Source organism: Lasiosphaeria miniovina (assembly GCF_030549165.1).
Source record: "Lasiosphaeria miniovina strain SMH2392-1A chromosome Unknown B0T26scaffold_2, whole genome shotgun sequence".
NCBI classification, from domain to species: domain Eukaryota; kingdom Fungi; phylum Ascomycota; class Sordariomycetes; order Sordariales; family Lasiosphaeriaceae; genus Lasiosphaeria; species Lasiosphaeria miniovina.
Window position 1 is genome coordinate 6885678 of NW_026848221.1, and position 25613 is coordinate 6911290.

Genomic DNA, 25613 nt, shown 5'->3' on the forward strand with positions numbered 1-25613 from the left:
TGACCTCTGACAGCTTCTAGCATCCTATCTGCTTTACGTTTTCTGCTTGCAGTCTGGCAAATCATGCCATCTCGTCGTTGGCCGACGGTGGCTCTTCCGCACCAATTGGGGAGGACATTTGTGCACCAATTTGATGGAAGGAAGGACCTTTGTCTGCCTCGAACAACCCCCCGCGACGTGCTTGTTCCATGCCACTACAATGTCCCAGGCACTTCAACATCCTTTGTTGTTGCCCGATCCACTGCCCGGTCCACAAGGAGACAATGCAGCAAAGGGCTGTCGCAGGTTGTTCGCCAGCGTTCCAGTTCTCATTTTCGCAAATGTGCATTTAAAAAACAGCACGGCTTGGTTCGGTAGGAAGCTCGTCACTCTCGACGTGCACATCAGTTTGAAGTTGATTCAAGAATTGTCAGCTCCTACGACTTCGTTATTAAAAAGAAAATCAACAAGCAACACCTACGCCGTAAGCCCCATCATTCGAGATGGGTGCCAACGGCATTAAGATCGCCAGCGTCACTCCTTGGGAGTGGTGTGCGTGTCGCCAGACGACCTGGAAAAACTACACAGAGGAACCAGTTACTCTCTGGGACATGAACTTCCATGGAAAGAGGGCCCTATCATTTATCTCTAAGCCAGACGGTGCCTTTCCAGAGTCGTACGCCGCTCTTCATCTAGTAAGTGGCACTTACCGTGACTTCGATGCCGGGTTGGATGTAAGCCTGGAGGCTCTGGCCTTTGTCGGAGTACATCAATGCCTGGGCGTCATCTTTTCGAACCGATACTCGGGCGCTTTCTACTGCTGCGCGGTGATATTTGACATGGCCGACAAGCCAACGAAACACCACCTTCATCGGTTGAGCGAATATCTTGTCTTCGAGGAGATTGTCCACCAGCTCGAGCCCCTCGTCGTAGCTAAGAAGACCAAGCAAGTCTACATCTCCATAGCCCGCATGAAAGGGTTTGGTCTCCCCTGGTGGTATGGGCAAAACAGGATGTCACTGGCCCGTAGTGCGGAAATTCTCGACTCCAAGGAGGCTGTGTTTTACATAGAGTCCGATGAATATTCAGATGAAGATTCAAGGCCAAGCAGCCCGGATTCATTTCCAGGCGTAAAACCACTGCCATCTCTGTACATCAGCAGCGCTGCCAACAGTCTACCAGACGTCGGAACTTCTTCTTCGACACCAGCGGCGCGCGGCAGGTCCAGATACTACGACGACGTCGATATCACGGACGCGTTCACGCACCAGCTTGCAGGGATTGAGAAAGCCACGGGTATTAATCTTTTCTTGTAGCTGCAGCCTGTCACCAGTACCTCTAGGATACAAGTCTCGAAGCGCAAGGTTGAGACAGAGCTCAGCTCGACAGGTAGCAGGCGGCTGGACAAGATTATCGCCAAGTCTGGGGCGGGAGAAAAGCTAACCAGCAAGGATTCCACGTGGATATATGACAGGATCAAGCGATTTGGGGGTTTCGAAGAAACGGTATTGAATGGAAGATTCTGCGATTAATAAGATCCGGCAGGTGTCTCGTGAGTCACGGCTGGACACTGATGGAGATTTCTAGATCAAGACTTGGTAGTTATAGACTCTTTTTCAACTCGAAATATATTAGCCGATAATAAAATATATTATTTATAGCAACCAATTTTGTATTACGGCATAATTTCCGTGATTAATACTCGATCATGTTTCCGCATTTCAACTTTCAAGTGATTTCGTCATCCTGTATCAAGAAGCAATAATTGCACAAAGTATTTGTGGATCTGTCTCAAAAACGCGTTTACTTGAGTTCCTCTATTAATACGCTACTCCTTATTTATCATTTATCACCGGCACATGCCGCCATTGAACATCGAAGGCAAGCAACAAGACCCAGAATGGAATAAACAATACTAGTACATGTACACTGCCGAATTGACACACAGACGACGCCGCCCTTGCAACCAGCCAACTCTCCCAGCGGGGTGTAGCCCCTGAGTATGTTCCAGCCCCTAAGTCTTGAATCCAAGTCCGTCCAGCGAGATCTCTAGAAATAGAAAATATACAACAAGAAAGGAAAAAGATCAAGTCCCCGCGGGGATTTCTGACCGAGCCAGGGCGCGCCAATTTCATGTCATCAACTCATTTCTCGGTTGACCACAGAGAACCCAGCTCCAGTCTGACAGCAAAACCCGCCCAGCAGCGTGTGTGTGGGGGGGAGGGGCACGATGTGTGGGTGCAAGCAGGTAGGCAAGCGGGCCGGGACTCGCCGCGGTCCTAGCGGCTATGCCATGGCGACCTCGCCTCGCAGCTCCCTGCAGCGAGGGTGGCTGCAGGTCCCGCAGTAGAGGGTGCTCTTGCCGCAGGCCACCACCCTATCGCAGCCGCACGTGGTGGACTGCGACATGAGGGTGGTCGAGCAGGCGTAGCTGATCTTGGTGCCGCACATGGTTGCGTGGTCTCGTGATTCTTCTGCTCTTCACCTAGGGGGGTTGCTAAGAGCCGTGTCAGCAATGGGTCATCTGATGAGATGGATGGGATCGCAGGTATGCTTAGATATACACGCAGTGGACCAGGTGGACGTACAATACAGTAGCGGAGACTGTCGACACGGTGTCGCCAAGGAGTCTGGGACAAGGGAGATAGTCGTGCCGTTCCGCTGTTGCGGGGAGTGGTGTCTGGGGGAGGCTCGGATGGGTGGCGAAGGTGATCTGGGGTTGATGATCAACTGGGGTCTTTGCTGTCACCCCCTGCTCGTGACGGGGTTGCCGCCGGTGGCTGATATAACTGTCCGTCGAAGCGGGTTCTTGGCATGGAGCGGAAGTTGCCGAGCTGTTTCTATATATGTCCTGGGTGTGCCGTGGCGGCGTGTTTGTCTTGTATTGTCTTGTCTTGTAGCCAAGTGGCAGCGGTGTGAGTGCGTATGAGTGATGGTATCTCAGGCGCGGATTCTGCCGGATGCTGCATGCATGTGTTGTTGGGGGTTTGTGGTAGATTTTTTTCCTTTTTTAATTCTCCAAATTTCAGCCCAACGTAAAAATGAGTCGTCGAGCTGTCGGTTCGGCAGGAGAGATGGGTGCTTGTCTCGGCGCGTTCCTGCCTTTTTCCCGCCTGTTCCCCTCAGCACCTGCAACCTAGGAATGGAAGTCGCGCTGATGAAATCGCGCTGATGAAATCGCGGCCTTGCACTCCTCCGGGCAAATGATTGGCGGAGAGCTGCAGCAAGGTCGGGCAATGGGCTACGTCATCGAGCAGCAAGGTCGGGGGCCGTGACTTTGAGGATTGAGGACCGCCCACCCACTTTTGTCGGCCAGTTGAAGCTGCAGATCTGATTTATGCAGATCTCGACTTGCGTTTTGGCTGTCACACATTCGTGGCGGAGCACCTGTGTGTTGGCAGAAGCTTGAGGCCAGCCTCTTAACTGCGACGGCACCAGTGGACATGCAAGCGCAGTTAGTGCAACAACCCCGCTCCGTGGACCGCCTGAGGCAGTCAGCATTACCCACCCGCAGCGTTCCTTCCACTGTCAATTAGTTCCATCACAGCTACGATGACGGGGCCTGCCTAGTTTAGCTGCCGTATCATTGGAAACCCGCGCAAGTTAAATCACTGCAGAAGCTGAAGCAGCTGAAGGCCTGGAAACAGGATTTGTCTTCCATTCTCACAGCTCCGCCATGTGCGGTCTCCTCTACAGTCTCGCTCGACTTTAGAACAGCGGCTTACCGCGGCAGAGATGGCAGAGAAATGCTACCTAGCTACGTACGTATTACAGCCAAAACTCATGCTGTCAGGAGATCAGATGCACTCTCTGCGCGCCCGCTAGTCTTGCGCTTGCAGGCCCTTGAGCTGCCGAATCGCGGCGGAAGGTCGTCATCCCCCACACACTCGAGGGACGGCCCAGGCCAATGTCCGCCGGCTCGATGCACGTCGGCACCCAACAAGAAGCTGGCAGCACCCGGGCTGCGCCCCAGGGGGACCGGCCTTTCCAACTTTCCCATCAGCTGAACATCGTATTTTCTCCCAAACCAAGCCCAAAAAGGAGGCGTGTCTCTTGGCCGCCTTGTTTCAGGCTTCGTCCTGCAGGGTCGCCCGCCGAGAGCAGCGCACGTGCAAGCTGCGTTTCTTTTTATGGGAGCTTTTTCTGCAGGGAGCATGTAGTCAGGGCTCCCGGGCGGAGAGAAGGGTGTCGAGAGCCATATTTAGCACAAGGGTACTTACCGACCTAACAGGTCTCGCCCCTATCCAATTAGCGTGCGCTTGTGTCTATTAGTCGGCGGATACTCGGAATCGCGCCAGGTGGAGGCTGGAGCAGTCACAGAGAAGGGCGTGAAGGCCGCGGTCTGCCTCTCCTGGACTTCCGTCTCCTGTCATCCGAGCTGGATGTGGCTCGGGTGCAGACAGACAGTGTCGCAGATACTGCAGACAAGACAGTTTCTCGATAAGCTTTGCATTCAGCTGTTCAAGGGACGGCATATGCAGGTGGATTCGGGAGATGTCTCGGAAGAGTGTGTGTTGTGCGGACTTGACTTTAGGTGATGATGCTGGAGAGGCGGGCTTCAAGAGGTTGCTCTGTGACAGTTAAAATTAGACGTCGAGTTTCACTTGTCCATCAGCGTCAGTCACGGTAGGAGCAGGGGAAGTCTCAGCAGCTCGTGACAGGTCTAAGCAATTTCGTCTCATGCGAATGATAGTTCTACGAAATGCTGACTCGGAAGCATGCTCAGTCCTTCCATGCAATTTCCGGGTTAATTCCTGGTTGGTCTTTTGTTCTTTCCTTGAAGCGCAAAGTAAATCTCACGCGCTTCGAATGACAGGATGGAACTTGAAACCTGTTCTTGAAGCGGTGGAAGTTCAGCCTTCTACAAAGCTACCAAAACAAGCACAGGGCGGGCCATATGCGAGCTTCAACGACAGAAAATAGCCATGTCGTATAGTCAGTAACGGCACAAAGCCGTTCCTCGGAAGTCTTTTATTGTTGTGAATGAGTGGAGTTTCTTCCACAAGAAAGGAAGAAGAGAAAACGAACGCCCACCTCCTCCAACTAGATTAAAGACGTGTGAAATGGCTAGTACAGCGGGTTGGGGCCGTATTTCTCCTATGCTTCTGTGAAACAACACCCTCCTCCCTGAACTACTTATCACCTCGTTAGTATGGCTTTATCTATTAATTAACTCTTCAATCGACGGGATTTTTAAAACATCTATCGCAATAATATACATGTTTAAAACTAGATATCCTGAAAATGAAAGTGATAAAACAGTTCCACCCTTCAGTCATGGCTACAGAAGAAGACTCCCCGTTCTCGACGAGGCGTATCCATGATTCAACAGCTCGGCGTAAAAAACAGTAAGTACCTCAAAAGCTCGTTGGATTAAAACGTGGAACTAAAATATCATGCTTCTGATTGAGTCGACTGATAATAGAGCCAGTAGACATTAGAGCAGGTTAAATCTCGAGCTATTCCGGATCCAATCAATAACTGCAGCCATTCCATATCTGAACCACCTTTCTTAACGAATCGAAATATCCAACACGTCTCACATTCTTATGGTACTAATGAAATGGCGACGCGTGTAAGCCTTTCATGTCACTATTGTGGGCTTTTCCTGTGATGTTTCTCAAAATGGTTGAAATATGACTTGACCACACCTCTGCTTGTACACGCAAAATGCCACGCCACACATTACATTCCAATCCCACCGGAGAAGCAACTAATCGATGTACTCCAAAAACCCCAGCCATGATTTATCGTTGCGCAAAAGTCAGAGTGGTTCACTGATTGGCAACGACACACACTGCTACCCAAAAGCTCAACCCTTCCCTGTGACCTTGAGCCAGGCTAAAATTCCTCATCATCGTCCTCGTTCATGACGCCCTTCTTGACCTCCCTCTTCTTCGGTTTCAGCCATTCCTCTTTCCCAAGGGGCCAATACACTCTGTTCTCGGGCCCGCCCATGGCGAAATCCTCATCCGAGACCTCCTTCCCCTGGGGCGGCGGGACATCATGCTCTTCCCCGCCGTTTTCCTGGTCTCCTGTATCCCGGTGAGCCGCGCCTCGCTTCCGCTTTGGGGGGTTCTTCTTCTTCTTGGGCGGCGGCGGGGCGGGCTTGCTCTCGTCGTCGCGCTCGTGGGGGATGACGTCGTTGATCCGCTCGAAGCCGGGCAGCCTGAAGGTACGCATCAGCTCGAACACGGCCTGCTCCTTGTCCTTGGCCTCGATCATGAGGTCCATGTCGGGCGGGCACGGCGGCAGCGTCATGACGCGCGGGCTGTGCTTGCGCCTGTCCTTGGGGGTCACGGCGCCGAAGCACGGCTCGCTGTAGTGCATCTTCTGCGTGATGGCCTTGCGCTTCCACGTGGCGGCGATGCGCGCCAGCATGGCGGGCTGGCTGATGTCGTGGGTGCCCTCGCGGCACTGGCTGCTGTCGAAGATGATGTTGTGGTGGTGGAAGTCGAGCACCAGCGGGATGTCGAGCTCCTCGCAGATGGGCAGCAGGTCGTGCACACTCCAGCTCACGTCATCATTCTCGAGCACGAGGCGGCGCTTCACTTCGGGAGAGAGGGTCGCGTAGTTTTGGCGAAACCGGTCGAGCGTCGCCGCCTTGTCCCCGAAAGTGCCTCCCATGTGCAGAATCATAACGGCGTCCCGGTCTTGTTGTTCTGGGAGACACAGCAGAGACAGCAGTTCGTTGTGGTATTCCAGGTCCCGAATGGCTGCCTTGACGACTTCTTTTCGCGGCGAGCCAAGTTGGGTAAACTACGGACGCAGATGGTTAGGAACAGCCTGACCTGCAACGAATACAGAGGTGAAGGGGGGTGGATTGGTTTGCTCACTTGGCCGGGATGGGTGGTCAGCCGGTGCCCTAGCTCGGCCGCTACCTTCCCTGCCTCGGCGAGGACTTCGGACGCAAACAGGGCCAGTTTGTAACCATGCAGGTTATGGCTAGCAAAAGGAAACATCTCGGAGCTAAGACGCATGAACTTGATTCCGTACTTGTCGTTCCATCGCAGCATTTTGACAATGTCGCGGGCGTTTGCCAGGCCGAGGGCCTGCACAAACTTGTCACCGAGCTCTTTTCTCGGCTCGCCCGTCTTGTCCGGGCGGTTCTTCAGCGCGTGCTCGGGCTGGGTCTGATCTTGCAGCGGGTAGCGGTGGTCGATGATAGAGGACATGCGGCAGGTCCGAGAGCTGAAGACGGGTGGTTTTGCGGTTCGCAAATACGTGTTGAGACAGGCCTATCTGCTGTTAGTATTGGGTTCTCGCATCGACGGCTACCGATCGGCAGCGTCATCACTTGGGGAGTAGCTGACATAACCGAGACGGCCCTTCCAAGGGAGCGGCAGGTAGTTGCTGTTGACAGGGGGTGTCCGTGCGGCGCCGCGTTCGGCAGGTTCTTCGTCGACGTCGTTCGCATATCCGACTTCGGTATAGGGCCCGTCCTGTTCGACACCAGCGGTCACGTCGTTGACGTCTTTGTCTTGGGCGGGCACGGAGCGGCCGTCCTGTTGCGTTCTCTTCAGGACGGTATCCTTGAAGGATTCCGGGTGTATGGGCTCGTTGGGGGCGGGGCCGATGGTGGCGCCGTCGACGTTGGACTCTTCGATCTTGATCTTCTGGCGTTTTGTCGCTTTTCTCAGGCGGCGCTCCATTCTCGCGAGGCCCTCAATGGCCATCTGCAGGCCTTCCTTCATATTCTCTTTACGGTCGGCCATATTGTGTGGGTCGCCGTCGTGGTCGGGGAGGCCCAGAACCTTGCCCTGTATCTCGCGCGTTCGGTCTTCTTCCCGGATCGATCGCTGGTTTTGGGGGAGGTTGCGGCCGGAGCGGCGGAGCTCGACCTTGGGGCGGACAGGGGCGTCGATCTTTACGTCGCTCAGCGACCCATCGTCGGCCGGCGAGGGCAGCGCACGCTTGCGGGGCATTGAGGTTGAGGGTGGTGGTGGGAGCGACGGTGGCGCGATCGAGATCGAGATCAGCGGGGAGCCGAGGATTCGTCGTCGTGAGGGATTTGGGGCTCGTCTCCAGCACAAGACCTGAGAGCGTGCGACGGGGAGGGCGGTGCGGGTAGACAGGGAATTGACGGCGATAATCATGCAGAAAGCGCAGGACGGGGTGGTGTGTGACAAAATGGCGAGCCCGGGTTAAGGTCGAGTTTGAAATCATTTTGTCGCACCCAGGGAGTCGGGCGCAAACGTGGTTGGACGGAGCGAGTGGCAGTGGCGGGAGAGGGCGTCATTATCCCCGTCGATCCAAATTTGTCGTGCACGGCAGCAGCGTCGTTTGTTGCGCATTTGGCACCAACTCGATCGTTTGCGCGCTAGAAACGCGCTGGGCGGGATGGCGGGAGACGATAGAGCTCTCATGAATCGGTCGTCGGAATCGGAATCGGCGCCAGAATCGATGAAGTCATCGATGGAGGTGGACCGTGGGTAGACGCGCCCGGCGCCTTTTCTCCGCGTCATCTGATTGGTCCACTGCTCCTGTAAGGACTTTTCACCCCTAACCCGGAAACAAAGTTATTTGCCAAACGAAATCTCGGACAGATCTTGGACGAGTGAAAATAAGTAGCATCGAGACAACCGTTTGTACGGAATACCGCCTTATTATTTTTATTCGACTGATGCAGGCATCACCACCGAATGCTCGATGTGGCCTGGATTTGAGCCACCCTGAGCCACCTTTCAAGCCACAGTCGGCATGTTCCGTCATTTAATGCATATCCCTTCAAACAATGCATATCCCTTCATTCCTTACTTTCAGCCCTTTTTCGGGCTCCCGGACTTCCAAATGCCCTCTCTTCTCCTTTGCTTCGTGCGGCTGAGTCCCTTACTTAGTACGGCTGATCAGCCTGCTGAACGGTGTTGCTTTTGTCCTTTTTCCTGAAGTATAAGAAGACCTTCATTCGTGTATTACTTACTAGGACAATTCAATGCGGATGCGCTGTCAACGTCGATCACGTACAACACTCGACGTTCTGGTAAAGTAGTACACCCCAATTTACTCACTTTGCTTCACGTAGAAACACTCCAGCAAGGCTTTCTAATAAAACCGATTGTGTGTTTTAATTGGTATCATTCAAAGTCCATGGACTGAATTACTGGAGGTGCCTAGGCATATACAATAAACACAGTCCGCAATATAGTTCCCAGCAGTTGTTATTAGACGCTAATTGCAGCATCAAAGTCGGGTGCAGAGTCAATGGCGAATAACCGCGACGTCTCTAAATCGTTGGAGCCCAAGACTTGAAACCAGCACATCAACCTGCGGTTGTTTATTTGTTTATTCTTTGTTGGCATCTTGACAGCGGACTACCATTCATGCTATGTGCCTACTTAGCACGACAAAACGAGACCCATAACCCCCTAATTAGACAAGACTCGGCACCGTCCACGGGCTCCACGTGTCGATATTAAAGTTGAGACTCTGATCCGTCCGGAAGACGCTCGTCAAGCCGGCGCCCGCGTTGCCGAGCAGGAACTTGCCGATAAACGCATTGAGCTCGGCGGCCTGTCCAGAGGGAAAACTGCAGTGGTTGTGGCCACCAACCTGCGAATACCCAAAACTGTTCAAGGCCCCCAGCGCCTGGTACTGCTTGCGCGCGGCGCCCATGCAGCCATACGTCGACACCTTGCCGAGCCACTCAAAGTCGGGGTTCTCCATAACATACAGCGGGCGCGGCGCCACGAGCCCAGCCAACATGTGATGATCAAACGGCAACCTATCCACGCTCCCCACATACCCGTTGAACGCCGGCGAGAACCACACGTTCTCGCCGACAATCTCCTTGGCGTCCTGCACGTTGTACCCATTGGCGTTCTGCCAGGCCTCGAGCCGCCAGCAGCCGGCGCCGCCAGCGCCGGACTCTTGGGGGAGCGTCAGCGCGACGCGCCGCTCCAGCGCGCCCGCCACCAGCGCGCCCTTGCCGTTGCGCGAGCACCCCGTGACGCCGACGCGCGCCGCGTCGATGCCCGTCTGCGCGGCCGTCAGCTCCAGCGCGTCGATGATGCGCGCGACCCCCCACGCCCACGCCGCCAGCGCCCCGGCCGAATGCCCGCTGCCGTACAGATCGTAGAACTTGCCCTTGCCGCGCGACGAGCCGTCGGCCTGCGCGGCGATGTCGTCGTTGTTGAACGCGATGGTGGCCACGCCCGCGGGCACCGGAATGCTGGCGCCGTACGCGCCGAAGCTGATGATGGCGGGGTGCGGGCCGGGCGTCGCGGGCTTGCCGGAGATGCTGACCGAGAACGAGACGGTCTTGCCGCCGTGCGATGCTACGATGCTTAGCGTGCTGCCTGAGAAGCTGGCGGACACGGATGACGGCTTGGGTGGGAGCGTGCCGACCTCGTATTTTTGGAAGAGTTGGCTGATTTCGTCCTGCCGGCACGTCCACTGTGCGCGTGTCGTTACTTTGCCGCCGCTGGCGAACGTGAAGGGGTCGGGCAGTGTTGATACGGCTGCGCCGAGGCTGTCGGGGATGGCGGGACACGTGGTGCTGCCTGGGGCAGGGGGCGTTGTGGTGGATGTGGCTGGTGTGATGATAGATGTTGAGAGGGTTGTGGCCGTGGGAGGCGTGGTAACTGGGACTGCCGGCGTTGTCGGTGTTGTGCCGCCGGCGAGGCACTGAAAATACCACGGGTTGAGTTGGCTGCAGTATGCCCCCGACACGCAGGCCGTCGGGCCGGTCCAGTTGACGCCGCCGCACTGGCCCCAGAGGCTTTGCAGAGCCTGAGCCCGGACGCCGGCGGCACCAAGGGCCACGAGGAGACAAGACACTATGGCTGGATACATCGTGGGCTATCGTTCAAGTTGGTGCCTATGATGCCGGTCTGTAGATTGGATTGTCCGCAACCCGGTGTGCAAGGCTCATTTATAGATGCATTTTGATTATAGACAAGCCCGGGACGCCGAGGATAGCAGACGGCAGGATACCACCAGATTCGGAGTCTAACATGCCACTCCGGCGGCCTAGCCCATGACTTGAGCAAGAACTGTCTTGTCGTTTTCCACTGAACTTGCCACTGAACATCCACTTCCATGACTGAACCAACGCTCAGAGGCTGTGGTAGTCAGATGGCCATGCACGCACTCACGCACATGTCCATTGTCCCAACAGACCCCGGCTCGGATGCAACCCGAGCGGTAGTGGTTCCTGGGGAAATTTAGCCTGATTTCCGAACCGGTGGGCCTGGCTCTGGTTTCCGGGGAGAAGCAGACGCCAAGCTTAATCGTTGTCAGCTTGGTTGCAGACTGCAAGTGCGAGCGAGATGATAGAACGCGGAGTCGGAACTGGGGCTGGAAGCGCAACCATGGAACGCCAAAAGGCAGGGCTCGGCCAAGACCACTCGGCATTTAGCCAGACCGGTTCAATGTTTTCACTGCGACGACAGAAAGAAAAAAGTCGAGTCGGGTTGCACTGCCAGCAACGCCAAGCCACGTCTTTGGCACCCGATTTCTCTTTTTGGTGCGGAGCTTTTGACGCGTTCTCCGACCATTCGGAGAACAGGGTGCAGAGAGACCTTGTCTAGGTATAAGCCCCCTATCTTATTTTTGACTGTATCCGTGTTCTAGGTATCTCTTTGTGTTCAAGGCCAATCTCAAATCAAGGCCGCCACGCGATGCTCTAGCTTCCTTACGAACCATTCTCCCTCGTTCATCAGCTGGAGGTCGTCAATGCTCTCAAGCACCTTGCCGACCATCTTCACCGGGAGCAAGACAACGTTGGGCGTCGCCACAGCCAAGGGAGTAAACAGAACGGCTTGCCCAGTCTCTCCATCTCCTCTCGCTTGCTTAGCCGGAAGGTGGGATGCTGGGAGATGGTGAGACTGACAGTAAATGTGGCAAAAACAAGGACGTAGCCTAGCAGAGCATACATTAGAGTTATCGAGGTTCTGAGCTCGACTGTGTTGGTACGCTTCCATGCCGGGCGTTTAGACCAGGCCACCCTTATAAACGAAGGAGAGGCGATGGGGGAACCTATATTATCCAGAACCCGGGTAGGGCGAATCAGCTGCCCCGCCCCGTGCGGCGTCAGGTATTCGAACCGGCCGCCGTCGTCATGGTGCGAGGCAAAGTCCTAGCTAGCCCACGACTAGCTCGGGAACGACGGCCTTCGCCTGAACGGCCCGTGGTAAGACCAGCACATGCCATGCAGAGAGAAATTCCTTGGAATGCCGCACCGGAAGCTGCCCAGAATAGGGGTCAAGGCTCCAATGACGCCGCCAAAGGCGTTGATGATGTCGTCGGGGAATGTTGTAGTGCGCGGCGCGTAGGACACCACCAGGGGAATGAAAACATGATGCATGATCTCAAATACTAGCCGGTTGCTGATCAGGAACGGACGCAGCACCGGGAGGTCGGCCTGGTGCTTGCGGGACACGTTGTCGACTATATAGCCATGCACATCCTCCTGGCAGATCCCCTCTCCGCAGCAGAAGAAGACGTGGCGCGTCCAAGTAGCCCGTCTCCTTCTGCGCGCGCGCGGCGAACTTGTCCTTGTTGCTCGTGGCCTTGTAGGCGAGCCGCTTGACCAGCGAGTCGCGGTACTTGGCGTGCTCCTTGAACTCCTTGCGCCGGCTGTCGACGGCCTTGACGCGCGCAATGACGACAGAGAGGTGGGCCATACTGGCGGCTGCGTCCAGGTTGTAACTCTCGCTAAGGCTAGGCTGCTCCTTTATTTGCAAGGAATCAATATGAAACCGCTCCTTAAAGGCGACCCGCGAGTGGCTGTGTGGTCATGACTGCCGGCATGTCAGTTTTAGCTCAGCTTTGATGGGCTGGGAAGATCAAAAACCTACAGTCTAGGTCTTGTCTAATTCAACAGCTCGGACTCCAAAGTAGCATCTCTTCACTGGGTCTGGGTCTGGGTCTCAGTCTCTGGGCAGGCAGCGAGTACATGCATGTCTAGGTCTATAGATAGATAAACAACAACAACTTGGCGTTTCAGCGTCAATACCCATGCCAATGCTCATGCTAATTCTAAATCTAGCTCAATCCAGAGCAGCCCAATCTCTGCTGGCAGAACCACACAGTTGCCTCTCAGTCCCCGAATACTCCAGCGGCCCAGCCCTTGATCCGTCCGCTACTTTTATGCGCCAAGCTAGACAACCACCCTCAAAACTTCAGTCTACCACTTGATGACCTGCTGCGGGAAGAACTCGTCAATGAGCTCCAGGTAATACGGCTACGGTTGTCGAGGGAGCAGTCAGCACAAAGGGAACCCCTTTCTGATTTACTGAAAAGGGGTTACGAGAGAGAGAGAGATCGACACACCTTGAGCTCCTCGACGCTCGGTATCCCGTCGCTCTTGCTGTACAGGTCGTAGGGGTTGAAAGCGCGCACGGCCTGCAGCAGGTCCTCGTCGCCGTCGGCCATGAACTCGCGGTAGGCGCCCTCGCGGTGCCACGGGTAGAAAGAGTGGTAGCGGATCATGGCGAGGGCCTCGCGGGGCAGGCGGGCTTGGTCGCGCACCACCAGGTACAGGTACTCGTCGTGGCCCCAGCTCATGACGAGGTTGGCGATGCCGCAGCCAGGACTGTAGATGCCGTGGGCGGAGCCGTAGACGGGGTGGCTGGCGTCGGGGTTGGCGGCGAAGGTGTCCGGGTAGATGATGGCGCGGCCGGCGAAGGCGCAGCCGACGGGGAAGGTGTCGCCAACAACGTCCCACTGGCCGTCGGCGCCGCCGAGGAACAGCATCAGCTTGCCGAGGTCGTGGATGAGGCCGACGAGCTGCATCCAGCGCGGCTTGCCGTCGCGGCGGATGGCCTCGGCGCTCTGCAGCAGGTGCTGCATCTGGCTGAGCTGCGTGTCGGGGTCGCTGTCGTCGACGAGCGCGTCCAGCTTCTCAATGGCCTGCCACACCGTCATCTCGGCCCGCGCCCGCCCGGCCGAGTGAAACCGCTGCCGCGCCGCCACGTTGTACGCCACCGTCTGCCGCGCGTGCTGCTCCACGTAGAAGGCCCTGACCCGGTCGCACGCCGCCTCGTACTGCCGGAACGCTGTCTTGTTCTTGCCGCTGTCAAACTGCGGCTGCTGCGCGAAAGCAGTCTGCGCCTTCAGCATGTTGACCTCGTCGACCGCGTCCGAGATGGCCTCGAGCACCACCCCGTCCTCGTTGACAGGGCCGTTGTAGATGGCAGAAGGTGCCATTGTGGGCAAGGGAGAACGAGGATAACGCTGCCGCCGGCCTCGACGCAGTTCTGGTTGGACAGAATCCGGGATAATCACCACGCGAGGGCAAAGCTAGGGAGGACTGCAGCCGGACACGGCGCGACGGCGGTCTATACGCCGCCGCACGTGGTATTTATACCCGAGACGAGAAGCTAGTGTCGAGACCATGGCTGCCACGGCGCTAGCATGAACTAGGTATGCCGTACAGTATGGGTAGCTGCATAGGCCGCGGTTGCGAGATCCTCACCCAGCGACGTATCGCGCATCCCAGGCCGGCTAGCCTACCTAGTCGTGGTGATAGAACTGGGGAAAGGGACTTTGTTACTTGTGTCCGCCACTGCACATTCAAAGTACAGGTACACACACACACACACACACAATGACAAACCTACGCACTATTACTATTCCAAGCCCAAACTCCGGCAGACACCCGACCAGGGATAAGCAAGGCCATATGTATGTCTTGGACTAGAAGGGGTGACATCCGATAGCGGGCGAATCACGGCTCAGAGCTCGGCTCGCGAATCTAAGGCACTAGAAGAGAAAGAAACCCGGGGAGAACGGGCCGGGCCCTCCTCGCAGGAAGGAGCTGCTGCTTCGTTCGTTCGTGTGATTGCTTTGCGTTTGCCTCCTCCTCCAGCAACCAAAAAAATCATGTCCCAACCCGCAACGGCGCATCTCCCCCGTCCGTGATGTGATTCGAGTGGCCTGTCTTGGGACCGAGTTCTCCTCTCTTGCTCAGCCTATCACATCATAGTCACTCGCACCACACACACACATAATAACTCCCCAGGCGGATGCCCCACGGCTATGTCCGTGAAAATCCTTCCCGATCTGTTGCTGTACGGTGCAAAACGCGCATCTCCCCGAAACGAAAACCGGCCAGAATTGCCCCCTTGAGCCTGACCCGAGACAGAAACCAAGGGCAATTTCTCCCGAGAGGTTGCAACAGCAAGCGCCCTTAGTGCTCTGCTAGTTGCTACATTAGCCTCCTCCTTCCCCCTCCCCCCCCCACAAACCCCCCACATATGGAAGCTAGTGTGGTAATAGTGTGCAGTGGCTTGTGTAGCCAAGACCAAGACATCTGGGACAGCCAGCACATATTAGTAGTATACGCAGTGTAGTAGCACAGCGGGCAGTTACACGTCGTGTAGCCCCGATCACTGATCACTGATCAGCCTAGCAGTTCTCGCCGTTCCCCCGCAAACAAAGTTCCACTGTCCTGTTCGCCCCCCTCTCGTGCAATGTTCATGGAAAAGCCGTGAACCCGCGTACATACGTCCACGAGACCTCCTCACGTGCTCTCCACATCGCCGCCCTAGTTCGAGAGTCCAGGGCAGCCAAGTGACCACATGACAATCCAGTTTGCCGTCCAGACCGCCTTTTCTCACCTAACCCGTCCCAACCCTGTAGCACTGGGCGTTCCTGTCACGGTCTGGCCCGGCCAAGAGACGCACTTGTCAAACTTTGGTCACATCGCCTAGCTCATCTCGCGAATGAGGGGGGTCCAGATCTGCCGAGCAACCAATCACCGGCCTCACTCAGGGGAAGCAATCCACCAAGAAAATTCGCGACGAATCGTGACGGAACAGTGAGTATCCCCCAATAATCAAGGGACCAACGCCAGTTCCCTGGCAGGCGTCTTTTTGCTGTCCTATCCAGCAGAACATTCTCTCCCCTCAACTCTTGGCGGCTGGTCGACAAAAAATCAGGGGCTAGAATTCCGGCCGAGCCAGCCTGTCGTGTAACCCAGATGTGTCGCAAACCCGATCCTCTGGGCCCACAGTGCCTTGGCCGAGATGCGGCTAATGCGCTCCTCGGCCTTGAAAATGACGTCCTTGGCACCGTTATGTGACTGACCGATAGCTGCCAATATTCCCCCAGGAACCGAGACATCTTATCGCATTTGAGACCGCATGACAGAGCTGAGTGAAACGATTGCTCGAGCAAGAGCTGAAGTAGCGGTGTGTCTGACAGATGGCAAATGACGGAACAACTTTATCCTCCTCGCGCACACTTATTTGCTCACTAGATATGAAATTGAAGATAAGATGGTCTGCAGTGGCAATCGTCCTATGCTGCCATCGTGAATTCTCCCAGAGCCCGAGAGTGTGTTGACGCAATAGCAGAGAAAATCAATATGACCACCCGCCTCCTGAAACAATGCCGAGTCGCGTCGTTGCCTAGAGTGAGTTCGTCGCATTCGCCAATGACGTGAAATAGAAATGAAGTCTAATTAGTAACAAAGCCCGGCCGCCGATGAAGTCGCGCGAAGACCGGGCTGAAAGCCGTACGAGTCTAGTTGAATCACCGATTGTGCTGAGGCCAGCCCCAAGTAACCCTCATCTTCTTCTGTACCTCCTCGGTCGGCCGCAGGTGGTCTTTCTCCGTCTTCTTGAGAATCTCAATCATCGCTTCCTGGTCCTGCCGATCGTGGAAAAGGTCGCCAACTAAGCCCACCAGTTAGCAAAGCACCAAGCGCGAGAAAGCGTCGAGGTGCAGGGACACTCACAAGCTGCGATGACCATGCAGGCTGTAAACATGCTCGGCGGGGTCCACTCGTTGCTCAGGCCGATGCCACATACTCGCCGTACCAGCTCTTGTATGTGGTTCTGCAATTGCCCTGTCAGCCATTCTGCTCGTCGCCGGCTTCCATGAGTGAGTTCTTGACCTACTGCCAGCTGTCTGTCTGGTTCATTCACCAAGGGCCTGGGATCGTAATGCACGAGGAAGAGCTCGGCAAGGAGGTGATGCTGCATGCCAATAACTAATTTGGACACATTGTTAGCACCTGGAAGCCCCAGAAGAACAGGATTGGCGCACCGTGACAGCTTCGCCAGTAGCAGATATGTGGAAATGCGCCATTGCCTTTACCATCGAAGATGGGCCTGAAGGAAGGCGGGAGGCCATCAATCCATTGTTTGCTCCGTCTGTTGAGCTCTACCCATTCCTCGGTCCGTCGCTTTGCGCCGACCTCTGACTTTTCTCCGAAACAAAAGTTGAGCACGTCAGCACAGTGGACCACGGCTCGGTTAGCCCAGGTGTAGTCGTCCGCCTGCTTCAGCGACCGGTCGACCAGCGAATGCAAGAGACTGATGTGTACTGCCTGCGAGGTCATGACGGCGCTGTAAATCTCCTGACGGAGGCCTACCCAGAAGGATGCAGCACTTAGACTTCCCGGGACGAAGCCAGGGACAAGGGATTCGACCCTAGCCTCGACAAACCTTTTGATGCCTATCAGATGAGTGCGCAGATCCCTTCCCGTGTCCTTGACTGGCCGCGAAGATCAGCGATATGGGCGCGCAAGGAGACGTCAAGATATGACCAACCATCCATTTCCTCCAATACCCGCAGGATAATGGCTGCGGCGAACAAGTTCTCATCTAATATAGCCCCAGGCTGGTCGAGGATATGGTTGAGGTCATCGAAGCACTTTTGTGAGTACTGCAATGCTAGAGATTGCGGGTAGTCACAGTTACTGATGTGGCTCATGTGGCGTGCCGAAAGAGCAAGAATGGCGTTAAGAAGAATAGGGCAGTTCCCTGACTGTGCTCGTGCCGGGACAATCCTCTCAAACGATTGGGCCGGGTCACACAGATCAAGCTGATGCATCCATATCAGATATCCAGATATAATACCTCTGTTGTGAGAGTCGGAGCTACTTACCCAGGTGGCCAGCTTCTGCACAAAGTGCATGAAAAGCCTAGCTTCCAGCTCATCGGAAAAGGGTAGCACTGAGTTGTCTACGGTTTGCTGGTTTTCGTCGTCGGGGGTTGCAGCTGCATTGTCTTGCACAGGTTCAACAGGTGGGACCTCATCTTCGTCCGAGTCTGATTTCGGCACGCGTCGAAAGAACCTGTCAGTCGGACTTGCAGGAGATACTATTGATGACGAGGGCGAGATGACATGGTCAATCTGCATGACTATATCAGGCTTCCAGGGAACGCCCTGCGGACCGCTGTCGATCTCGAGTTCTTCTCCGCTCTCTTCGCTTGAGCCGTCATGGCGAACTTTCTTGTTCTCGTTGATGAAAACCACTAAGGCCAGTGTAAGGAGCAAGGACCACGCCGAGTTCAGAAAGGGGGAGCATACAGCGATCCAAGTTTTCTATCCTGACCCACTTCTGTTCTTCTCCAAACGTGTCTATATGGTCAAGGCCGACCAGTCAACGCAAGCAAAGAGCAGACGGCAGAGGTGGAGGGGCGGAAGTAGCCAGGAAGAAGAATTGAAGCAATGTGAGGGCAGGGGTGTTGAACGGACACTTATCAGTACGCATCACAATGCCAATCCAACAGCATTCGCGATTTTTGAGCTTGCACCTGCCGCAGACAGGCGCTACTCGATCGCCTGCAAAGCCGACAAAGTCAGCAAAACCTCCAAGTATCGCCCCCGCACTGGATGCGACCAGGGGAGGGGAGGGGAGGATAGGATGGCGGTGGTTCAGTTCAGTGGGCTCCCCTTGGGCCGTCAGGGCCCTGGGGGGGGGGGGGGGGTCCTTTTAGGGGATTGGGGGTGGAACTAACATTTCAGGTGCTGATCTCGACAATTTATGCTGCGACTGGCCGTCAGCAAATGGTCTCGGGCCAAGTCCAAGGCATCTCACAGGGGGCTGGCTCGGCGGGAATGGATACTCACCAACCTAGTTTTCGCGGGCTCGAAGCGGTCATGTCTGAATCTGGTGACGGCATCTATGGCCCGCTCTGTGGAATCCCGCGAGCCCTCAGCCGATGGGACTCAGCATGCTTGGCGGCACCACGGCAGTGGAGTCGGAGGGTGCGCGCAAAGCAACCTAGATAGCTAGCAGCCTCGGTAGGTTCAACCAGATTGCTGGACGCGGTGAACCACTTGCGCGATGGTGTGCAACAGGAGGAAGACGGCGGGAAGTCCACGGTTGTACGGCAAGGAACTGTGCCCAAGGTGGAAAATAAACCCGAAGCGGGCCAAATGCGACGGCTGCTTTCGGGATATTTGCACGCGAAAAGGTGCAGGGTCGGGTGCGCTCGTGCCAGAACGACCGGGGAGGATTCAGGCGATGGATGGGACTGCCCCGAGGTCTGCCGCCGACAGGCTAGCGGAAGCTTTGCTGTCTTCGGGACGCAACGCAGCAATGGATGATGACCAAGAAGATGACGCCCGACGCTGATTTGCTTCCGACGTCTGTTCTCTGGCGATGTCCCAGGTCAATACTTCCTGGTAGGATGGAGCCCGGTCCGTCTGCACCCCGCAACCTAAGCTCTAGGTGTAGGGGAAAAGAGGGGAAGACTTTGGGACGGACAGCGAGAGGCTGGGAGAGGGCAGGAGGGCAGGGAAGGAGGGCAGGGAAGGAGGGCAGGGCAGGAGGACAAGAGGCAAGCTCGCCATCAACAGCAGCAGCTGCTGCGACCCGTTTCTGGCCGTGGTCTGGATCGAGGAAGGCGCACTGCACGGGACGGGGGATAAGGATCTGCTATGGAGGAGAGGCCGCGCTAGGCGTTGATGGGCTGGCCAATGTGGGGAAGGCGCTCCTGCGCGTGCTCGTGTGTGCTCCTGCGCGTGCGGCATTGAGTCGCCAGTGAGAGGCGTCCGTGCTTCTCACCTGCTGCAGGTCGACAGATCGGAGCGGAGTGAAAATATTTGATACGACTTGGGTGCGAGCGAGCTCGAGCTTGATCTAGTTGCAGCTGCCAGCAGCCTGGGCTGCATCCCACTCCCGCACCACAATCCGACATACGCAGTTGCCGGAACCTTTGCCCATGGTTGCTAACTGCCATTGACATGGGTTGGGAGAGATCTCGGGACGTGTGCCAGAGACACCACCCCGACGCGAATTCCTAGATCCACGGATGGAGGTCCAGCGACACACCTTTCACCATGTTACACAGACCCAGCGGCAGAAGGTGCAACGTGCAACGCCGGAATGGCGATGGACACAAACCAACCTACCCCAGCTATCATCCCAGCTTTCGCGCAAGAAAGACATGTGCGGCCCCACAACCACTCCACACTCCACACGGCCCTGGCTGCGGGACAGTCGAGGACGGCTGCAATTGGAGTCCACCGTGAATTTCGGGAGCAAGCCTCGGGTTCTTAAATAGAATAATAATATGGAGCCCGGGTGGAAACATCTAATGTCCCGTTTTTCCCCAACTGCCGCCGCCGGCCACCTACCACGCCCAGTCTGGTCAATGAGCCCGCAACCGTTGACACCCCCAGACTTTCCCGATTCCACCGGTAGTCTGAGTTTTTCCAGACAGAGTCGGGGGCTGGAAGCGTGCCGTGAGACCACTCGAACCAGGGAAACGAGACCATGGCTTCCAGCGAGGCTCCCGCTGATGCCGTGCCCGTGGACTACCCGGCGGACATGGTCGAGAAGAATGACGGCGGTCACGATGACCATGAGCAGGCTGCCCGCCTCGAGGCTATGAGCCTCGTTGTCGGCGGTGCCAAGAATGCGACGCAGAGGGAGCAGAGTATGACCCTGATGCAGGGCGTGCGCCTGTACCCCAAGGCCATTGCCTGGAGCGTGCTCATCTCAACCTGCATTGTCATGGAAGGCTACGACGTCTGCTTGATCAATAATTTTTGTGAGTTATATATAGCCTTGGTCTCACCTTGGACTACGCTCCCTCCCCTCAAAGACTGCCAGCCTCTACCTTTTTTGCCAAATAAGTTCTGACAAGTTACACAACGGACGACGAGAAAAGACGCCTTCCCGCAGTTTAAGAAGAAGTACGGCGAGCAACTTCCGAACGGAGACTGGGAGGTGTCTGCCCCGTGGCAGGCCGGCCTTTCTAATGTAAGTGCAACGTCAACCGCTTGTTGTCCGGTGTGGGTGTGGTGCCCCGCTCCCGTCGACTCCGTGGCGTCAGTGACCGGGGAGAAACAAGCCGAAACGAAGCAGCCTGAAACGAAACATATTGTTTGCTCGACGGCTAACACGCGACGGTTAGGGCGCCAACGTCGGGGAGCTCATCGGCCTGCTCATCAACGGCTGGGTGTCGGAGCGCTTTGGGTACCGGTACACTCTCATGGTCTCGCTGACGCTCATCATCGCATGGACGGCTCTGTTTTTCACGGCGCAGAATGTCCAGACGCTCTTGGCGGCTGAAATTCTGTGCGGAATTGTAAGGACCTGCCTCGCTGGCAGTAAGCTCGACAGCTACTCGTGCTAACATCGTGGACAGCCGTGGGGAATCTTCCAGACCCTCACCATCACGTATGCCTCTGAAGTCTGCCCCGTCGCCATGCGCGGCTACCTGACCACCTATGTCAACTTTTGCTGGGGGGTGGGGCAGGAAATCGGTATCGGCGTCATCATGTCCATGCTGAAGCGGGACGACGAGTGGTCTTACAGGATTCCCTATGCCCTACAGTGGATGTGGCCGGTTCCGCTCATGATCGGCATCTACTTGGCTCCAGAGTCCCCATGGTGGCTTGTCCGCAACGGGAAACTCGACGAGGCCAAGAGGTCTCTGCTGCGGCTGACAAGCACGGAACGCGAGACGGGCTTCGACGCCGACGAGACCGTGGCCATGATGGTGCACACTACGGCGCTGGAAGCAAAGACCACAAGCGGCGCCACGTACTGGGACTGCTTCAAGGGGCCTGACCTGAGGCGGACCGAGATCGTCTGCATGATCTGGGCCATCCAGAATCTCAGCGGCAACTCATTCTCCAACTACTCGACCTATTTTCTCACACAGGCCGGACTGGACTCGACCAGCGCATACGGCTTCGCACTCGGCCAGTACGGAATTAACATGGTCGGCGTGTTTGGTGCCTGGTTTTTGATGAGCCGAGGCATCGGCCGACGCTCGCTCTACCTCTACGGGCTTTGCGGGCTTTGCTGCATGCTCTTCGTGCTCGGCTTCCTCGGCCTCATACCCGAGGAACACAGGCGGGAGGGGTCTATCGCTACGGGCAGCATCATGTTGGGCTGGGCCCTGACGTACCAGCTGACGGTTGGAACGGTCTGCTACTCGTTGGTCAGCGAGATCTCGACACGGAGACTGCAGATAAAGACTGTCGCTCTCGGTCGTGTCCTCTAGTAAGACAGCAACCCGGGCCGAGCGCGCGCGATTGAACCATGCTAACTGGCGCAGTATTATCGTGGGCATTGTATGCAGCGTCCTGACTCCCTATATGCTCAACCCCGGAGCGTGGGACTGGGCCAACTTCGCAGGGTTTTTCTGGGTAAGTCGCGTCTTTTTTGCATTGCCCTGTGGCGACGAATTGCCCAAGAAACTAATATATATCATCATCTCAGGGCGGCATCTGCTTTCTGTGTATAATCTACACGTACTTCCGGGTGCCGGAGCCGTCCGGGCGTTCATTCGCCGAGATGGACCTCCTTTTTGAGCGCGGGGTTAGCGCCCGCAAATTTGCCGAGACCGAAGTCGACGTCTTCAGCGAAACGGTCGACAGCGACATTGTGGACAACTACCACATGGGCAGGAGTTCCTCACGCGCCGAGAAGGTAAAGGCTCCATAGCCGTGCCAGTTGTTCAGGTGGCAGGTTACATGACTGTATCAGGCCGCAGAACACCATCCGACCATGTGTTTTGTGTGACTACGACGGTACCACACAGCTGCCACGCTAGCCCGTGTCTCCCTCTGCGTGTCTCTGTGTCCTGGTCTGTGTCCTGTGACAGGAGTGGAGTGCGCTGATGAGTCTCGCATGCTGGGGTTGTGTCTCGTGTTTTCGCGGGAAGAGGCAGGCGGGCCCGTGGTCAACGGAGGTGGTTGGGGCAGCTTCCTGTTGATACAACAATTACAAGACACAGGCTACAGTCTTGGTATCGGGTGGAAAGAACGGGAAACCCGAGATCCCCATATGCCGCTGCGAACCTGCAATAAAGGTTTCATCCAGACCGCAGACGGGTAAAGGGCCTTGCGTTTGCACTTGATGCGCATTGCGGGCAGCGGATAGGATAGCATACTGATAGTCCGTTTGGTGGTGTCGCCTGGTGAAGATGACGTCAATAGAAGGGAAGGAAACGGACCCATGATGTAATTTAATGTTTGGGTTGCACCCGACCGTCGGCGGGTCTAGGCGCAATTGGGTTACCCGACAGGCCTGCGGCAGAGTCTCTCTAACAGTGTAATTGCCGAGATACTTCTATTGGTGCGAAATCCTCCGCTTTTGGGTAAATTATATGTACTAATAATTACGTTCTGTTAGAATCTCCCGGTCTTGATCTTGTGCTCACGTTGCGGATTTGCAGCCATCATCAAGTTCACGAGCGCACCGGGCGGAAGGAAAGGTTGGCCGTCGAAGGTACCTAAAGTAGACACCTCAAGAAGCAAGTCGACTAGAAAGCGCTGCGTTATCTGCCAATTCAACGTTAACCAACCGACGGAGATTCGGCGGCGAATAGTGTGAAGTGCGCAAGGCAGTGCTCGTGTTGCATCCTGCCGCTAGCCGTTGTTGAAAAGGCCTCTACCCAAGGCGGCCGGTTTGGGGCCGTGAAAGTGGCATGCCTTGTCCAGGTTGATCGGAGGGGACCTCTGGCAATCAGACGCGAAAGAAAAGGCGCCTGTCCGCACCGTCGGCGAGATCAACAGTCAGTTGACTTCGTGGGATTTCTTTTCTTCGCATCGAAGATTCGCGAGGCTTCATCGTCCCAGTGCGCATGCATGTATGTACATGTACAAGCGAGCTTACAAGGCGCCCATGAGACGTCGACAGGTCCCCAGACCCAGATTGACGGTGCTGTCGATCTAGATCAGGCTCGCGACGGCCCTTTTTTCTTCGCTCATCAGTCCCTATTGTTCCTTAGTCGATTGAAGAATATCGTCGCGCGATATGCGCCGCATCTGAATGCCCCACAGTTGCCTACCAGGTGGTGCTAGAAGGTCGGGTCTCGCAAAACAAAGGCGCTCAGGCGCAGAGGCAGAACAGTTATCAACCCCACCTACTCTTTTCAAACCTCTGAAGCCGGCTCGAGGAAGTCACTCCACCCCGCTGACACCACATCCAACCACCCGACCTCTGTCACTTTGTATGCTCTGCCAGCCTGCACTTAATCCATCACCCTACCGTATCGCAAACGTCGAAAACAGCGAACAGCATCGGTATACTTCACAGCTCGTTCGTGCGAATCGAGTCTAGAAAATGGCAACCGTCATGGAATCGAGCCCGACGCATGCGCCGCCGGGCCCAAATGTGCCCCGACCAAAGGGTAAGTCGAGAGTACCTGGCTAGCTTTGCTGACCGCAACACCGGGAGGCGTCGCTGGCCACTTGTGGCTATCGACGCCTGGCTTCCAGAAGGCGAGCTTTTGCGTTCGTATTTGCTGACTGGCGGTTTTCGTTGCGAAAACAACAGGCATCCTCAAGAACTCATACCAGGGCTCTCCCCCGCCCGCCTCGCCCATCGACACGCACGATGCTTCGCACCCGCCTCTACACCACACCAACTCGTCGGACCCGTCGCTGACGTCCAAGGATGCCAAGGAAATCACGATCGCCAACACACAGTACAACGCTGGCCATCGGCGGTCCTCGTCCGCTGCCGGGTCGCGGCCTAGCGGATCCCGCCGCCGCAGCTCGCGCACGCCGAGCCACCAGGGCGACGACGACGTCGAGGAGCAGAACCAGCGACTGAAATGGGACGAGGCGAACCTGTACCTCACGGAGCAGGAGCGGTCGAGCACGATGAAGATCAACGAGCCCAAGACGCCGTACGCGAAGCACTACGACCCGGCCGAGGACCCGTCGGACGACGAGGACATGGCCGAGCCCATCGACCCCAACGAGGTCGACATGGACCGCGTGGACGGCGTGCCGCGGCGGCGCCACGGCACCGAGGACGAGATCCCGGGCCTGTCGCTTGGCGAGCCCGAGGAGGCCGTGCCCGAGCACGAGATGTTTGGCACAGGCGAGACGTCGTCGGCCAAGCGGCCCCGCGCTGTGCACGTCGATAGCAATGGGAGCGGTCACGACACGGACGCTGAAGACCTGGTCGGCCTCAGCGCCGAGGAGCTTGAGAAGCACCGCCGCTTTGAGGAGCTGCGCAAGAAGCACTACGAGATGAGAAACGTGGCTGCGCTTCTGGGTCACCCCGAGAACTTCGAGGTCGACGACGAAGATGACGACGCCGTGCCACCTATCCCCGGACGAGTTAATGGCTCGTCATAGCCAGACTGGTTCTCGCAGCTGTCAGGTCTCGGCGACGGCATGCAGCCGAACAGAAATTTTTTTATGATATGACGAGAACTTGAGACTGGACTGGGCGGAAGGACTGCATGGGAAGTGGAGCAATCTGGTGGATAAAGCAGAACTTGAAGACCAGTAGTTTTACTTCGAGGAAGGTATAAACGAGATCATGTCAAGATACGAGACGCACCAGCCTGACCAGATGCGAGCAAATGTACCTTTGGGGGGGGTAGGCTGGGGCGAGAGCACGACGAGTCAGACTTAACGGGGGATTAGGAGGGTATCTGCGAGCCTTGTTTGGTTTTCTTTATTCTTTCAACCCGTTGTCA

At 56.2% G+C, this 25613-nt stretch overlaps 10 protein-coding genes across 10 annotated transcripts; 4 read left to right on the forward strand and 6 right to left on the reverse strand.

Moving 5' to 3' along the window:
* Positions 1-263: 263 nt before the first annotated feature.
* On the forward strand, positions 264-1295 carry B0T26DRAFT_869758 (uncharacterized protein; the record flags this gene model as incomplete). Its single annotated transcript, XM_060447893.1, has 1 exon — positions 264-1295. Exon 1 carries the CDS (start codon positions 483-485, stop codon positions 1293-1295), a length of 813 nt encoding a protein of 270 aa, XP_060301640.1. The 5' UTR covers positions 264-482.
* Positions 1296-2151: 856 nt separating this feature from the next.
* Positions 2152-3064, forward strand: B0T26DRAFT_185293 (uncharacterized protein). The gene has a single exon (XM_060433641.1). It carries the CDS (start codon positions 2429-2431, stop codon positions 2906-2908), a length of 480 nt encoding a protein of 159 aa, XP_060301641.1. The 5' UTR covers positions 2152-2428; the 3' UTR covers positions 2909-3064.
* Positions 2278-2430, reverse strand: B0T26DRAFT_612186 (uncharacterized protein; the record flags this gene model as incomplete). The annotated part of the gene is made up of 1 exon (XM_060435917.1): positions 2278-2430. A coding segment is annotated over one exon (153 nt), but the record flags the coding sequence as incomplete, so codon positions are not given.
* Positions 3065-5820: 2756 nt separating the features above from the next.
* On the reverse strand, positions 5821-7904 carry B0T26DRAFT_636684 (UV-endonuclease UvdE-domain-containing protein; the record flags this gene model as incomplete). Its single annotated transcript, XM_060436851.1, has 3 exons — positions 5821-6738; positions 6816-7217; positions 7293-7904. The coding sequence occupies 3 exons, from the start codon at positions 7902-7904 to the stop codon at positions 5821-5823; spliced, it is 1932 nt and encodes a 643-aa protein (XP_060301643.1).
* A 1444-nt stretch (positions 7905-9348) lies between these two features.
* B0T26DRAFT_748950 (uncharacterized protein) lies at positions 9349-10770 on the reverse strand (the record flags this gene model as incomplete). The annotated part of the gene is made up of 1 exon (XM_060445030.1): positions 9349-10770. One exon carries the CDS (start codon positions 10768-10770, stop codon positions 9349-9351), a length of 1422 nt encoding a protein of 473 aa, XP_060301644.1.
* A 1207-nt stretch (positions 10771-11977) lies between these two features.
* B0T26DRAFT_768680 (uncharacterized protein) lies at positions 11978-12602 on the reverse strand (the record flags this gene model as incomplete). Its single annotated transcript, XM_060446504.1, has 2 exons — positions 11978-12366; positions 12422-12602. 2 exons carry the CDS (start codon positions 12600-12602, stop codon positions 12071-12073), a joined length of 477 nt encoding a protein of 158 aa, XP_060301645.1. The 3' UTR covers positions 11978-12070.
* A 275-nt stretch (positions 12603-12877) lies between these two features.
* Positions 12878-14368, reverse strand: B0T26DRAFT_768684 (inositol oxygenase). The gene is made up of 2 exons (XM_060446505.1): positions 13252-14368; positions 12878-13162 (listed from the first exon to the last, which is right to left on the reverse strand). The coding sequence occupies exons 1-2, from the start codon at positions 14125-14127 to the stop codon at positions 13106-13108; spliced, it is 933 nt and encodes a 310-aa protein (XP_060301646.1). The 5' UTR covers positions 14128-14368; the 3' UTR covers positions 12878-13105.
* Positions 14369-16455: 2087 nt separating this feature from the next.
* On the reverse strand, positions 16456-18069 carry B0T26DRAFT_639762 (uncharacterized protein; the record flags this gene model as incomplete). Its single annotated transcript, XM_060437162.1, has 6 exons — positions 16456-16598; positions 16661-16771; positions 16820-16915; positions 16972-17421; positions 17478-17751; positions 17815-18069. 6 exons carry the CDS (start codon positions 18067-18069, stop codon positions 16456-16458), a joined length of 1329 nt encoding a protein of 442 aa, XP_060301647.1.
* Positions 18070-20434: 2365 nt separating this feature from the next.
* B0T26DRAFT_673266 (uncharacterized protein) lies at positions 20435-22618 on the forward strand (the record flags this gene model as incomplete). The annotated part of the gene is made up of 6 exons (XM_060439577.1): positions 20435-20711; positions 20832-20923; positions 21078-21251; positions 21312-22174; positions 22230-22320; positions 22394-22618. The coding sequence occupies 6 exons, from the start codon at positions 20435-20437 to the stop codon at positions 22616-22618; spliced, it is 1722 nt and encodes a 573-aa protein (XP_060301648.1).
* A 1623-nt stretch (positions 22619-24241) lies between these two features.
* B0T26DRAFT_748955 (uncharacterized protein) lies at positions 24242-25266 on the forward strand (the record flags this gene model as incomplete). Its single annotated transcript, XM_060445031.1, has 2 exons — positions 24242-24308; positions 24455-25266. 2 exons carry the CDS (start codon positions 24242-24244, stop codon positions 25264-25266), a joined length of 879 nt encoding a protein of 292 aa, XP_060301649.1.
* Positions 25267-25613: the final 347 nt, after the last annotated feature.